This window comes from Canis lupus, chromosome 29 (genome assembly GCF_048164855.1).
Source record: "Canis lupus baileyi chromosome 29, mCanLup2.hap1, whole genome shotgun sequence".
NCBI lineage: Eukaryota > Metazoa > Chordata > Mammalia > Carnivora > Canidae > Canis > Canis lupus.
In genome coordinates, this window is record NC_132866.1 from 11,847,018 (window position 1) to 11,863,749 (window position 16,732).

The 16,732-nt window shown below is 45.6% G+C and overlaps 1 protein-coding gene across 3 annotated transcripts in view; it reads right to left on the reverse strand.

Annotated features, from left to right (window-relative positions):
- The window catches only part of GRK5 (G protein-coupled receptor kinase 5), a 212,527-nt gene extending 205,608 nt beyond the window's left edge, over positions 1-6,919 (reverse strand). For 2 of the 3 annotated variants that reach the window (XM_072805119.1, XM_072805118.1), the window contains exon 1: positions 6,585-6,919. In XM_072805119.1, the coding sequence (XP_072661220.1) occupies positions 6,585-6,636 (52 nt within the window). In that variant the 5' untranslated portion in view covers positions 6,637-6,919. Of the gene's footprint in view, positions 1-6,230; positions 6,250-6,584 lie in introns of those variants that run through there. The other variant, XM_072805120.1, reaches the window with a different exon arrangement.
- Between the last annotated feature and the right edge of the window lie 9,813 nt (positions 6,920-16,732).

Sequence of the window (16,732 nt, forward strand, 5' to 3'; positions counted from 1 at the left end):
ACTCCAGAACTGTGGCCCATCAACCCCACCCAGGCCACTTTCCTAGGAAGACTTCCAAAGTTCCACCTGGAAGGCACCCAGGCACACCAGTTTTCTTCTTAGATCTTGTCATTTCTCAACCAAATGGTCCTCTTGCCCTTAAATTTAGTGTTTTCCATTTGTAGGAAGTGACCTTCATAAAAACACAATGTCTTAGAAAATTAGCAGCCGTCTTCCACGTTTCAGGACTATCCCTCAAGTATGACCTTTGAATTATCTCCTTAGATCTTACTTTAGTCCCTCAGGCCATCTCCCAAGTTCTAGGAATGGCAAAGTCCATACAGTGACCCAGCTAAGCAGGTCACACCACCAGCAACTTCAGCATTTGGGGGGGGGGGGGGGGGAATCTAGTTCTACTTATATCTGATTTAGCAGTTTAAAAGCCTGAGATGATAATGATGAGAGGCCCAGTTCCACCTGTGCACCCACCTCCAGCAGCATCTCTGTAAGGCTGACATCCTCCCACAGGGCCCTTCAACAACCAGATGTTGAATGAATGAATGAATGAATGAATGAATGAATGAATGAGTTTACCCGTGTTAGAATCCCCAGAGACAATTTATAATAGTTTTCCCTAGGGACACCTGAGTGGCTCAGCGGTTGAGCACCTGCTTTCAGCTCGAGGCGTGATCCCAGAGTCCCCGGATCGAGTCCCACATCAGGGTCCCTGCATGGAGCCTGCTTCTCCTTCTACCTGTGTCTCTGCTTCTCTCTCTGTGTGTCTCTCATGAATAAATAAATAAAGTCTTAAAAAAAAAAAAAAAAAAAGAATGGTTTCCCCTAAATGAGACACTGAAGTGGGGATGGTATGGTCTAATCAGGAGGTTAACTGCCTTCTTTTTAAAACATAGCATGTGGTATACAAAGTGAAGGGCATCCTCCAGTGTTTGGATGGTACTAAATGGAACATAGTCTTCACCCCAAAATGATCAATTTTGAGAAGCTTGATTTATTGGTTAAAATATTTTCAGCCTTTAGGGTATTTTTAAATACAATTTTTCACTGAAGTAGTACAAAATGTGTTTTAAAGTAGAAACCACTCCTATTATCTAAGCCCGCATAATCCATTTTAATCATCTTAAAATCACATCTTAAAACTTTTTATCTTCACTATTCTATTTTGGTGTGAGGTGCGGGGGTGGGGAGAGCAGGACTGGAGAAACTCCTGGTTTCCTTTTTTTTTTTTTTTTTTCATAAGATTTATTTATTTGAGAGAGAGAGAACAGGAGTCAGAGGAGAGATAGAGGGAGAGAATCCCCAAAAGACTCCCAGCTGATGCAAGGCTCAATGCCACGACCCTGAGATCCTGACCTGAGCCAAAACCAAGAGCCAGCTACTTAATTAACTGAGTCACCCAAGGCGCCCCTCCTGATTTCCTTTCCTATGGGGTCACCTGTTTGGGGTCATTGTCTATGGTGATCTTAAGTTTCTGCCCCATTGCATGGTTGACTGTGGTGATATCCTTTTGTGACCATAAGACTGTTTTTATTTCAAAATGTATCTAGATATTATAATGCTTTACCTTGAGCCACAAATATCTTGGCAACAAATATTAACTTTAAATATTGCCCACAGGGGCACCTGGTTGGCTCAATCGGTTAAGCATCTGACTCTTGGTCTCAGCTGAGGTCTTGATCTCAGGGTCCTGGGTTCAAGCTCCACTTTGGGAGCCCAGCATGGAGCCCACTTAAGAAATTAAGAAATAAAATGAAGTAAAAATAAATATTGCCCACAGTCCTGGATGGTTTCCCAAGAACACTGGAAGCTCCCAGGTACAGGCTGAATAGCCCTTGGAAAAGGTGAATTTGGCTGTATATTGGGCTCTTTCCTGAGTCCACTTAGACATTTCTGAAGTCTTCAGCCCAGACCCAAAGGGTACCGTTTATCAAGCCACTACAACAGTTACAGCTTCTGAAGACATCATTTAAACAAGGATTCGTTTGGGCACTGCAAGAATCAAGCTTTTTGGAGTTTAGAATCTGACAAGAAGCCGCCAAGCTACTGACAGATAAGAGTCTTGTGGGCATTTATCTGATGATTTTTTAAAAAATAGGCCGCTCAATTAATTAAAATCATCACTTGAAATCTTTCTGTAAGAGAGCAAGGCCTTCTGAAAACATTGCTTTTGGTTTCTCTACCTCAAAGTCATCAGTACTTAAAAAGAAACGTAGAAAAAATAAAAGGCAGTTTCATTTAATGGCATTGTAGGGCCAGGCAGCTCCCAGCCTGGGTGACCGCTGAAGCTCTCCCACACAGTGAGATTGGAGGGAGAAGTGCACGGGGCGGGAGAAGTATGCCTGCCGGTGGCAGTAAGGAGGCTGTAAGCTTCAGAGACATTCCAGGGTTCTAATAATGAAATACACTGACGTGTCATTTCATCATCGCGAGCTGAGGGTACAAGGGAAAGAGGGAAGGAAGCTCGGGCTTGGAGCCCTGCTGTGGAATGCTGAGTCTGTCCCAGCAGAGCCTGCCCCTCACGGGCTGGATGTAGGTTCCCTGCCTCCTACCATCCCTAGCCTCTGCCAGCACAGAGCTGCACCTTTTCCCAGGCCCCTAATTGCAATCATCAGAGAGCTCCAGGCCCACAAGCCACAGAGTTATCCGAGAGAAAAGTTCCTATATTTGCTGCTTTTCGGCAATTGTGACCAATGGCAAAGTCATTACATTTCTGACTTCTGGGTTCCTGTGCTCGGTGCCTGCTAGGATGCTCAGGAAATGCCAAGGAAAATGTGATCAATACTTCCTCTGTCATCTTTATTGATCAGCTATGGCTATGACTGGCCTGTGAGGAAAGGTGAGCCCCTGCAAAATTGCTTCTCACCATGGTTCACTCAAGAGTGAGGCAAGAGATCTGGAATATGAGAAAAACATAAAAACCTTCACTGCAACAGTAAAACCCAAAAGAAACACACAAAAGACGCTCTGCAAACACTCTTTCTCACTATTATTTCAACACCAGCTTGCTTGCCAATTTTCTGGGATTCTAAAATGTAAATAGATAGATAGATATAGTTAATCTGGGTCTCTTTTCATTAAATGCTTAATCACTTAGCTCATTTCCATAAATTGGCATGAATTCAGTCTCCACTTCTTTTTTTTCCTGAACCACTTTTTAGGAGAGTAATCTAAAGTCCCTAAGAGTGATCAAGTCAGTGTTTTCTCATGAGACAAGGACAAATACACAGCCCACAAGATACATTTGGGTGGTTTAAAATTTTGAACCTAGATTATCTAGATCTATCTTTTCTTATTTCAAAACAACCTTCACAAAGGTTGTTTGCTATGTTTTATAATGATTAACAATGACTCATTTTACTCTAACCCACTTACAGATTTTTCTCTCTTACTGATATATTCATCTTTTCCCTTTATACGTACTTTATTATGGTAAAAATCTGAATTTACAGTGAACTAAGAAGCCATCTGCCTTTAAGAATGCATAATAATAATGAAATATCAGCCCCAAAATTACCCACCAACATGGACAACTACAATTTTGTTTATAGCATTTGCAAAGTGAGTCTGTCTTTCTTCAAGTCCTGTTCCTCTATTGTTGGGGACAAATGTGACTTGTACTTGAAAGCCTTATTTTAAATTGTTTACAGTGTATTTTGTTAAGTGAAGTAAATTAAATTTCACATACGCCCATTATATTTCTCATCTGTGACCTTTCATAAGAGTACGAAGTTAAGAAGGGCTTTTTAAACATTCTAAACAACTCAGATTATTCAAGATACCATAAATTTTACATTTGAGATTTCACTAAATTGACTGAATGTTTTCACTTCTGATTTTTTGGATGATATGATTTTTCTGGAGAATTCCTTAATTTAAATGAATAACTTCAACAATATGGTAACCGAGAAAAGAAAAAGAAAAGAAAAAGGTTTTCTTTTTTTTTATTTCTAAAAACTTCCACAGTAACTAGAATACATGTGCTGGAATCTCTAATAAAGACCCAAGAAGAAGAAAGTAGAAACATTTAAAACTGGGAATTCTTGGGCAGCCCCGGTGGCTCAGCGGTTTACTGCCACCTTTGGCCCAGGGTGTGATCCTGGAGACCCGGGATCGAGTCCTGTGTCAGGTTCCCTGCGTGGAGCCTGCTTCTCCCTCTGCGTGTGTCTCTGCCTCTCTCTTTCTCTCTCTGTCTCTCGTGAATAAATAAATTAAATCTTTTTTTTTAAAAAATGGGGATTCTCTTTAATTGTAAGAAAGAAAGCTGGGGAGAAATGCAAATTTAAAGATGAAGTTTCCATGTCAGTGATTAATTTTTCTCATTCACATGTCAGTCTCTCCCTTTCCTTACAGACAAGGCCCTCTCCATTTCAAAGGCATCGTCCAAAGCTATTTCTTCACCATGAGATGACTACCAAACTCTCCAAGAGAAACTGAAAAGACTTTCAAAGGCAAAGGAAGTGAAAGGCACATTCTCCAGCACTTTTAATCACTGTAATTCAGTCATTCTATATAAGCTTCCAGCCTGCTGTTCTCTTCCCTAGTGTTCCGTAAAAAAGAATTTGTTAACCTGCCAAGCAAACATATCAGGCAGTGGGAAAAAAAAAAAAAAAAACAAAAACAAAAACTAGAGAGACCAATTTGGGAGAGAAAATTGATTAACATTTTGCCAACTCCAAGCAAAACATTTTTTAAAAAGCAACCAAATGCTGAGGGCAGAAGAAAGCATGGCCCAAGCAAACGAACGTGTAGAGCACCAAATCTAAGGGAGAGGATTCCTCCTTAGAGGAGAAACCGGTGAAACTTGCAAAGCCTCCAGCACCATCGTATCCAGTGATTTCCCAAGAAATAATTTCAGAATGGAGGGAGGGTGGAAAACTTTCCCAGCCCTCAAGCCCTAAGCGATACAACCAAGTCCCGCCACTAGGTGGCGGTTGCAAAGGCTGCAAACAGGGGGCTGTTTTCTCCGCTTTCCCTCCCGGACGCACAGCCCCGTCCAGGGGAGAGCCCACTAGTCCCCACCTTGATCCAGCTCGCTAAAATGCCAGGTTAGGTCAAAAGAAAAAAAAAAAAAAAAAAAAAAAAAAAAACACAACAACAACTCAGGCCTTAGAAACCTGAAGTTCCCAAGTAACAGCCACTCCTACAAGTCTGTTCACACCAGAGCTGAGCAATGGGGGGTTGGGGGGGGGGGGGGAGACACATGGTCGGACCTGCATATTTTAAACTCTGCTGGGGTTTGCAAAGCAAACCTTCCAGGCAGCTGCTTTAGGGCGACAAGTGACGACGAAATTACGACGCGAACGCTGGGTCGAGTTACTGGGCTGTGCATCACCCACCCACCCGCACAGCGTGTACAGAGCCACAAGGTGATGGAACTGGCTGGGTAAACATGAATCGTTTTATTGCTAGCCAGAAATTCTCCCTTCATTCATCAAAGTGAGTGAATGAAAATATTAAGTAGGTAAAGCATTTTCGTGGACTGCTTGCTCCCTGAGTATCCTTCTGAAGCCGAGACCTTACTTAGGCTGCCTTCTCACCTTGGGTGTCAAATAAAGCCTCCTCCCATGAAAGGGAAAAAACCACTTCCCCTTTTTGTAAAACGGCTGCACGCCAGAGCTCAAATCTTGGCAAAAGAGATGTTACATAAATTCCAGGTGTTCCTAAATATGTATATTTACACGCAATCATTTTTGGGAAGCATCTAAGTTTCCGGGCTACTTTTTTTTTTTTCTTTCTCTCTCTCTCTCTTCATCTCAAGAAGGAGTCAAAATGTGTGTTTACAGCTTTGACTTAGGCTCCTACCCACTTCGTTTTGACGATATTTCCTGCCAGCGAAATGCAGGAAATCTTAATAATTTGCACCCAAAACGCATCTAAGCACTCAGCACACTTACCTTTTTAACTGAACTCAGATCAGACAATTCAATTCCCATCATCAAGGCGGGAGGGGGTGGGGGGGGAGAGAACCCAACTCTGAAATTCTGAATTATTTTCTAGGTGATCCGTACAGCCATTCTCCGGTAATTCTACGAACAGGCTAATTCCTTAACATCTTACTTTGCCTTTAAAAGGCTTCCTTCCACACGACGGGATTTCCCTAAGAAACATTCCCAGCGGATGGTTTCCAGCAATAGCCTATATCAACTCAGCCTGCGCAAGCAAAGACTTGGCTTCTGCTAATTCCAACCCCCCCACACACACTCGCCCCAACACACACACCAGTTCACACTCACAGAAGCATCCCGGGCCGGCTCGAAAAGCTATTTCGCTTGCATGTTTGCCCGTCTCTTCCTGAATGAAGGCTTTTCCAACTGACCTTTCAACAGCTGCCGAGATGGCACGCACGGTCTGTAAGGTTAGAGCCGGAAACCACGGGAGATTTTAGCATCCGAATCCCTGCAACCTCTGCGTTTCTCCTTCTCTGCCCAAGTCCAGATTCTCGGAGCCCGAGGGCAGGGACCGCGAAGCGTCCGCAGGGCAGCGGGGCGGGGGGTCCTGCCGGCGACCAACTCCCCGCGGGCATCCCGCACGCGCACGGCCCCAGCCCGCGGCGAGCGCGCCAGCCACGCACCAGCCCTGCCTCTTACCTTCCCTGGCTTTCAGCAAGACCGTGTTGGCCACGATGTTTTCCAGCTCCATTGACAGTCGGCGGTCAGCGAGGGAGCCTGCCGGCGGGGCTGTCAGCTGCTGGGGGTGCTGCCGCTGCTGGGGGTGCTGCCGCTGCTGGGGGTGCTGCCGCTGCTCGGGCTGCCGCTGCTGCCGCCGGAGCCGGGGCCGGAGCCGGAGCCGGAGCCGGAGCCGGGAGCGAGCAGCCCGCCTCGCCTACCGCATTATTCTTGCTCTTATCCCTCGGAGTTTCCCCCTCTGCAAAGAGGAGCCGCCGCCGCCGCTTCTTCCTCCCTCTGTGTCCCCCCTCCCCCCTCCCTCAACACTCTCCCCCCCACCCCCCACCCTCCGCGTTTCTCTGTCACTCCATTCTCCACCCCTCCGGCTCCCTCGGATGCTTTAATGCCTCGGATGCTTCTGCCTCCCCTCCGTCCCTCCCGGGGGTGTGGTACTAGCGGGCTCGGGTGGTCGCACTGCGCAGGCGCCGGGAGGGCCGCGCCTCCTGCCTCGGCGCTCGTGGCGCGGGGCCTGCTGGGACTTGTAGTCCCGCGGGCGCGCTGCGCTGCAGCCGGAGCGGCGCTCGGAGGCGGGAGTCGGAAACCTGCCCCGGGACCCGCACCCCGACTGGAGGCGGGCGCGGCCCGGGGAGGCTGGGGCCGCCGGGCTGCGAGGAGCAGCGGCCCCGCCGAGCCGGAGCCCCCCGTCCCGAGGCCGGGATCCCTCTGGCCCGTTTCCCGCCTTGCCGAGAGCGGGGAAAGCGAAGTCCGCAGGCCACGGCGGCGGCGGCGGCGGCGGCGGCGGCGGCGGCGGCGGCGGCGGGCGAAGCGCCGCGTTCCCGCAGGAGCCGGTGCGGGTCCCGCGCCCCCGGGCCGGGCTGTGCTGGAGGAAAGTCAGCCTGGCGGGCCACGCACGCTGAGGCCGGCCGGTGTGCGCCGCCTCACACGCACACACGCGCCGGGGCGCTGACAAAGGTGCACTTTGTTTCCTCCGAGGGCGCGAAGGGGTCTGCGAGTCGGCGGCGACCCGGCGCGGGGGCCCGCGTTGGCGGCCGCGCGGCGCGAGCGCCCCCTGGCGGCCAAGGGCTGGCGGCGCGGCGGCGGGTCCACGCGGACCGCGCCCCCCGGGGCTCGGGACCGCCCCCGCGCGCCTGGCGGGCCCCCGGGGCAGCGGGCGTGGGACGCGGCTCGCTGTGCTAACGCGGCGCCTTCCGGCAAGCGGGGCCCGCACCTTCGCAGCCCTCCTTGCGGTCCGACATCCCGACTTCCGAGAGCGCACGCGGCACCGCCCAAGTCAGCAGGGGGGAGCGGTAACGGGGGACCGCGCCGAGCCCGTGTTGGAAATACGTTTGCGAATCCGGGTGTATTGACCTGGGGGCTCCGAGCGCCTTTCCGCAGTGTGCTCTGAGCCCCAGACCTCAGGTCTACTCTCTGCCCCCCTTCCTGGCTTCCTTCGAAGGTCCCAGTCGTGGGCCCGGGCCCTGGGTGCCCCGGGGTGCGCGAGCCCTGCAGGCTGGGGGAGGGGCGGCCCGCCCCAAGAACAATGAGGCCTTTGCCTCCTCCGCGTCCTGCGGGCCGGGCCGGATATCCGCTCCCAGGCCGGCGCTGGGCCCGCTCGCTCGGCCGAAAAGGAGGAAACCTTGTGTCCCCAGGGCTGCCAGGAAGTGGCAGGGAGGTGCCGGCAGAAGCGAGGAACAATTACTACACGTTGGAGAACATACAGAAATCCGTGGACTTTCCAAGCCTTGCAAACCAGGACGGTTGCAGATTTTAGCAGCACAGAATGGTCTTGTTCCTGATGCCATATACCTACCACCACCACGACTTCCCGGGGTGTCGACTTGGGTCAGCGGGTCTCCCTGGGCCTCACTTCTCTTGTCTGCACCGTGGGGGCAACCACAGGTCGCCTGCCAGAAGGCAGGGAGCTGAGCAGATGACTTTTTAGGAACTTCCCCTCTAGGAATCATTGTCCTAAGCAACGCAGGCTTAGTCTTGGCTATATATCCACGTGCCGGGAGCCCTAACTTATAATGATAGGGTATTTCTGAAAGAATCCTAGAGCTCACCAACTACAATGGTCACTGGCCGCTAACTGGTGGCCTAAGGCCTGTTGCAGCCCAAAGTTTCTGTGGCCAAAGCAATGCAAAACCAACTAAAGTTGAATGCCTTTAGATGGTATGTGCTCCACAGCAGCCTTCTCAAACTTATATGCACACAGATCACCTAGGGACCTTGTTAAAACGCAGATTCTGTTTCACTACGTCGGTCCTGAGATTCTGCTGTTTCTAACAAACACCAAGGTTCTATCAATCCTGCTGGTCAGTGGACCACACTTTCAGTAGCAAAGGTCTACAGTTAACCACAGCCCCCCCCCCACCATTCTGTTATCTTATACCCAGCCCAAATCCTCAGTGATTGCCTCATTTTACCTAACTGACCTCTACAGATAGACATTTGAGTTTGCAGCTCTGAAAAACCCCGCTTGTCCCCCCTCATTTAACAGATGTGAAACAGACCCAGATAGAATAAGTGGGTTCTGCATGGTCATTTAGCAAGTGAAAGCCTAGCTACTTTCTCTGCTATGTGGTAATACATCCTGCCTGCAAAATAAATGGTTGTACTTTAAGTATCTGCGCCTCTGCGAGGAAATTAGGACATTCCAATGGGAGGATGGAATGATAATGGCTTGATTTACTGGATCCGACTCTGGGCCAGGTCCTATGCTGAGTGCTTTACATGGATTATTTCATTGAACACAACATCCGGATGAGGTAGAGAGAACATAGCCCTGTTTTATAGATAAAGTCACCAGGTTAGGAGAAGTTTTATAAATTGCCTAAGGTCGCAGAACGAAGAAGTAGAAGATGTGGGATTTGAACCTAGCAGTCTGACTCAGAGTCTATGCACTTAATTTCTGGCTAGCTCAGGCTAGCCAGCAGAACTTGGCTGCAATTATCCTGTTTGGCTGCCAGAGTGAAGTTAAATTGTATTGTAAGAAAGCAAAGCAGGCAGTTGGCTAAGTGATTAAGACTTAAGGGGGTTTTCCATTGCATCATTATAGCTTCCTATAATTCCACCATTATAGCCCCATTCCTTTCAATTAACTGCATTAACAACTGCAGTCCTCTAGAGAAATGGGTTTGATTCAAGAAAGAGCATGCTATTAAATATCAATAGGTAAGAATCTTGCCGGCTGAAAGCAAGAATACAAATCCAAATGGAAAAGCCAGTGAGTTTGAGAGAGATGGGAATATGTCAAATACTAACTTCCAGATCCACTCAAGATCAGCTGAACTGGAAATGCAAAAGAACCAGGGAATCTTACTCTTCTGATGCTGCTTGGTCACAGTTCTTGTAACTAGAAATCAACTATTCAGGAAAGTCACAAACTTATCTTTGTCCAGAAAATATAGATTGCTTTTGCCTAAATAATCAAACTGGCCTTCTGAATAGTACTGAATCTGGAGTTTTCAATCCTTCCCTGGTCTCACAGCTTTCTAATCATCAGGAAACAGCTGGAGAACTGTCTTTCATTCTCCTGTTTATTCTTTGCTTCTTCAGAGTTTACCTTTATGCGCCAACGCACTGTAGGGAATACAACAGCGATTTCCCAGGAGAACCTGCCACTGGGAAGGAAAGCAAACTGGAAGACTACCGAGATAAAAGGGAGTAAGAATCATCTTGGGCTCATGCACAAGGACTCTGGAAACAGAGAGGAAGAATGGTTTCAGGCACCAAGGAAGATTCCCAGAGAGGAGAAATGAGCGCTGACAGTGGGATTGGAAGTATGTAGTTGCCAGTTACACTCCCTCCTGAGAAGTCCCTTCATCCATGGTCTCAGTGGTTACCAAATTTGACATTAAAAATTTTGCCAAGCTCTTGACCACTGATTATTCTTCTGTTTACTTAATATTTTTCTTTAAAGTCAAGTCACTTAAAAAAAAAAAGACGGTTATTCATCCTAATCAGTAATATTTTTTAAATGAGGGTAGGAGTGGAAATATCACAATTTGGAAACAAGTGATCTCCAAGCAACACGTGAGGCCTGAGCAGCTGGCTCACGATGAACCACCTAATCTTCATAAATCTGCTGGGAGGCCTCACCCTCGTGTTGTCAGATGATTATGACCTTGAGACATCTAAACACCCACCTATTGGGTTCTGATACAAGTTCAGAAAAGAGGTTCTTGACAATACAAATCTCCTGGTGGTCCCAGCCACACATGGTCTCTGTGCTCCTGGCACTATAGCAGTTTAACACGGTCTTCTTTAGGGGAAAGAAAGGCTCCCTTCTTGGTGCCATGTTCTGTTAGGAACGTCTCCACAGTAGGCCGACTGGTGCCTTGAATAGATAGAAAGTTGTTGCCTCCATTGTATGTAGAGGAAACTGGGCCTCAGAGAACTAGGTCTGTTGTCCCAGGTCAACTGGTAAGTGAGCCAGTTTTTTAGGTGTCTGCCTTCCCTACTTGAAGGCCTGAAATGAGTCTGTCATCTTTCAATTCCCATCCCTATAGAACCTAGTAAGTGCCTTATACCTAGTGAGTATCGGGCAATATTTACTGGCTTAGAGCAAATATGGCATGACCTAGCCCCACCAAAGTCTCTGGGGTACTAGTTATCTCATTCCAGTTAACTATCAAAATCCCCACATCCCTGCAAGATCAGAGATTAAAAGGGAAAAGGAGGAGACTCCCCTCCTTGTATCAGAGGTCAGCATCACAGAAAGTCACTGGCAATCTCCATCCCTAGAACCTCCAAGCCCATCTGACTGTACCTCCATCCTCAAATCCAGTTGTCTTCTGCAATCAGCCCAGTTGTTAAACAATCACCCAATTTTTTAAAAACACTAAGCAGACCAATTTTCATTCACTTTTCAGACTGAGTAAAACACAAGATATTCACTCCAAAAATGGCGCACAGAAAGGTGGACATTTTTTTATTTGGTTCAGTGCTGAGCACTCAGATTTAAATGGAGGAAAAATGTTTAAATTGGTAAGGAAATTACACAGCAAAAGTATAAAAGTTCATAGTGGGAGGAGGAAAAACAGCCTCTTTTCTAGTAATCTACTTAAAAGCCAATGATTTTCTGTTAATGCAGACAAGAAAAGAATCCAAACCATCATAAAAAAAAATAAAAAAACCACTTCTGGTCTTTTTATGACTACCATCTATCAGGCAAAGACATGACCAAAGCCAAGTTCATTTGTTTGAGCACAAGCCTACAGTGGAACTGTGGATACAATCATGATGACAGAGATAGAATTGCTTCTTAAAGAGGAGGAGGAAGTAAGATGAATGCAATGGTAGGAGCCCTTAAAACCAGATGACTCATAGGTGAAAGGGGCTCCAGCAGTTTCGACCCTAATGCTGTAATAACATAAACTTTCTCTTGCTCCAGAGACTCTGGGCCTAATTATCTCTAAGACATTAGTACGAAGCTTTTACTGTCCTAAGAGAAGCCACTGCAGGCATCTGAATATTTAATTGACCCAATAAAAAGAGACATACTTGCTCCCTCCTTGAAGTCTCAGCTAGCTAGTTACATGCTAAATGGAATCTATCAAATACTCAAGAGTTTTTTTAAAATGTAATGCTTTGCACAGATTGCTTTTTGGACAATTATATAAAATAGAGTATAATATCTAACTTGGCCCAATTGATCTGGAGCAATTTGATCCCCTTCTGTAGAAACAAAGGCACAGGTTATCATGCTCTAAAAATGAGCTCCTGCAGGAACTAGCAGATTGGAAGCACTTAATCCATGAAGCTGTCATAGTCTTTTCCATCCATAGAGAGAGGATGCCATCTAGCATGAACTCTAGAGAGCTGCAGCCGGCCCCTAAATGGCAATAGTGAGCCTCAGATTCCACGTTTTGTGGCCTAAAATCTGTTCTTGAGTGTGCTAAGCCAGTTGGTATAGAATACAAACTGTTCCCATGTACTATAAAGGGAATTCTGCTCATGAAGTGATTATTGGGTCATAGAATGTTTCTGTTACTTACTTTCAAGCTCTATAACACTGACATCTTTAGGATCTAACAAGGATTCCAAGGAATCCCCTCCTCTCCAGACTGAATCTGGCTGGTCTCTGTGGGATGACGTTAACTTGTTTTAGTTAAGGACACAAGGATATTCATTTCATTGAATGATTGGACCAAAACTCATTTAATTTGTCATCCACGGATGGATGTATTTATTATTACCAATCTTTTCCCACAACAATGAAATGATTTTTTGTGAAGAGTCCATGAACATTTTCTTGTCATATACCTTTTAAACCTACAATGAAATGAAATTCACTTTTTTTGGCTTTCTGTTCTGTGAGTTTAGACAAATGCATATACTTGTATAACCACCTGCCCAATCAAGATATAGCATCACTCTATCACCCCTGATTTTGTTAAGATTCCTATTTTCCTTCCCTTAAAAAACCCTGAGTTCCTGAAAATCCTAAACAATTAATACATGGTCCAGCACGTATATCCATGTATATACCTGAAAGAAAGAAAATGCACATCCACACAAAAATTGAACACAGACATTCACAGCAGCACAATCACAATAGTTAAAAGGTGGAAACAACCCAAATGTTCACCAGAAGATGAATGGATAAGCAAACTGTTGCTCAGACAATGGGATGCTATTTAATCATAGAAAGGAATGATGATGTACAAGGCTACATGGTAGATGAACCTCAAAAACATTTTGCTAAGCAAAAGAAGCCAGATGTAAAAAGACAAATATTGTATAACTCCATCTATGTGACATAGCCAGGAAATTCATAGAGACAGAAATATAGATTGGTGGTGGCAGGGCAAGGCTGGAGGGAATGGGAAACCTGCCTAATGGGTATGAGGTTTTATCTTGAGGTGATGAAAATGTTTTGGAACTAAATAAAAGTGTTGGTTCCCCAACACTGTGAATGTACTGAATTCCACTGAACTATTCACTTTATTTTTTAAGAGTTTTTATTTATTTATTTGAGAGAGCAAGAACAAGAGAGATCACAGAGGGAAAGGAAGAGGGAGAAGCAGATGCCCCATGGAGCAGGGAGCCCAATGTAGGACTCAATCTCAGGACTCCGGGATCATGACCTGAGCCGAAGGCAGATGCTTAACCAACTGACCCACCTGCACTCCTGAACTGTTCACTTTAAAATGATTAATTTTAGGGACACCTGGGTGGCTCAGTGGTTGAGCATCTGCCTTTGGCTCAGGTCATGATCCCAGGGTCCTGGGATTGAGACCCACATCAGGCTCCCTGCTCAGCAGAGTCTGCTTCTCCCTCTCTTCCACTCCCACTCATGCTCTCTCTCGTTCTCAATAAATAAATAAAATCTTTAAAATAAATAAATAAATAAATAATCTTTTTTTTAAGATTTTATTTATTTATTCAGAGAGACAGAGAGAGAGAGAGGCAGAGACACAGGCAGAGGGAGAAGCAGGCTCCATGCAGGGAGCCCAACGTGGGACTTGATCCAGGGTGTCCAGGATCACACCCTGGGCTGCAGGCAGCGCTAAACCACTGCGCCACTGGGGCTGCCCAATAAATAATCTTTTTTTAAAAAGATTAATTTTTGAGGTGCCTGGCTGGCTTGATTGGTGGAGTATGCAACTCTTGGTTTAGGGATTGTGAGTTCAAGCCCCTCACTGAGTATAGAGATTACTTTAAAAAATACAACTTTAAGTAAATAAATAAATTTATTAACTTTACATTACATGAATTTTACCTGAATAAAAAAAATTTTTAATCCAAGTAATAGTGGAATACTTGGGTCAGAGCAAGTGATGAATAATATTAATGTGCTAAACAACAAGGTACAAACTACCTGAAAAGTGGGATATTATGAGTCCAATTTTAAGTATAAGGAAATTATAGGCCAGAGAAATAAAAGAACCCTAACCAGAAAATTGTCCAGGTGGGACTCAAACACTAGTCTCTGATTCCATATGCAGTGTTGCTTCGAGTCTACTGCATGGTTTTCCCAAATGATAGGAAAATTGTATCATTTTTAACAAGTGGCTGTGATGCTATAACTTTGCCTTTATCTGAATTGTGACCCCCATCTGTTATCCTTACACTTTCATTTTAAAATAGTCACTTGTCAGGGCACCTGGGTAGCTCAGTGGTTGAGTGTCTGCCTTCAGCTCAGGTTACGATGCCAGGGTCCTGAGATCAAGTTCTGAATTGGAGTTGTCTCAGGGAGCCTGTTTCTCCTTCTGCCTATGTCTTTGCCTCTCTCTCTCTCTGTGTGTCTCTCATAAATAAATAATATCTTTCAAAAATAAATAAGTAATAATTAAATAATAAATAAAACAGTCACTTGTCTTAGCTGGCACTAGGGAATGGAAAGAAAAGCATGTGACTATACTGAGACCCAAGAAGACCAGCAGCAGCCCAGAGAAACTTCTGGAGCAAGGGCAAAAAGGAAGCTGAGCAGCCCAGAACAGGGGTGGATGCCTGAGGTGAAGAGCACGTCTGGGATCAACATGGACAAAATTTCAGATTCTCTGGGGCTCTGCAGAGGCCCAGGAATGGAAACTAGTAAAAGGTTGGACCAAAAAAAAAAAAAAAAAAAAAAGGCTGGACCACTTGCTAATCTACAGCTAGTAAGGGCTCAGACTTTGGGATGCCATTTTTGTTAGCCCAGCATGTCAGAGCAGAATCTAACAATCATACGGTGTCATCATTCGATCATTTGTTATTTCCTTCTTCTGACATTTATTGAGTGACTATTAAGCAAAAAGCCTAGTTAGGTACCATGGGAGACCCCCAAAGATGAATGAGACATTTGAGCCCTGCCTTTTTTTTTTTTTTTTTTTTTTTTTTAAGATTTTACTTATTTATTTGAGAGAGAGACAGAGACAGAGTTAGCTAAAGAGAGCATGAGCAGGGAGGAGAGGGAAAAACAGACTCTCTGCTGAGCAGGGAGCCCATTATGGGATCATGACCTGAGCCAAGGGCAGACGCTTAACCAACTGAACCACCTGGGCACCCCCCAAGCCCTTCCTTTAAACAGCTTCTAGGCTCTTGGGGCCACCAGTCACACATATAAGAAACTAGAATGGGGGACAGATCAACATGAGAAGCAGAGATTGCTGAAAGAAGGATGTTTTAAAACCATTTGGATCTGGTGTTGGCAAAATCTAGAAACCACCACATTCACTCACTGTGGAGGGAGTGTAAACTAGCACAGCCTTTCTGGAAGGCAATTTGGCAAAACATACCAAAAAACATAAATACACACAGAACCCTTAGTCATAATAGTTTCACTTCTGGAAATATGCCCTAAAGATATGGATAAGAATGTGCAAAAATTGGCTACAAGGATGTATAAAGATCATAATACAAGGAAAAATTTTGAAATGACACAAACCTCCACCAGTAGCAGATTGGTTAAGTACATTCTGGAACAACCACTGCAGAGGTATTCCTGTCAACAATGATGAACCCAAACCTAGTCATGAGGAAATACCAGACAAGCAAACTGAGGAACGTCCTACCAAAGAGCCAGGCTTTGTTCTTCAGTACTGTGAGGGATGAGGAAGATAGAAGACTGAGGAACCATTCCAAATTAAAGGAAACTAAAAAAACAAAACAAAAAAAACAGACAACAAGGTACAAAGTGTGATTTTGGATTGGATCATGGAGGGTCAGGGAAGTTTGTGTGGCTAGCTACAAAGGACGTTGTTGAGACAACTGATGACATTTGAATATGGCCTGGGGATTCAGTAATAGTGTGTCAATGTTAACATCCCTGATTTTGATCATTGCACATGGTTAATATGTCAGAGAATGTCCTTGTGGTGAACAGTCAGTCAATCTGCAACCACCAGAAATGATTAAGACACAAAATGTGATTCAAATAGTAGCTCAAGGCAGTGACAGGTTTGTGATAAAACACACAGGATTTATTGCCAAAGAATTACATTGCTGATAGTGGCCAAAGGCAGTTAGGGGAAAGAAGTGTCAGCCAGGGAGGTCAGAAGTGCCTATGTATGTGAATTTTTAGCCAGATTCTTCTAAATTGGCTAGGTGTCTGTCATGCGCCAGGCCCTGTGCTAAGTGCTGAGGATAAAGTAATGAAGGAGATGGAAGTGGCCCTTGCCCTACTGGGTTTCTGCTCAAGAGGG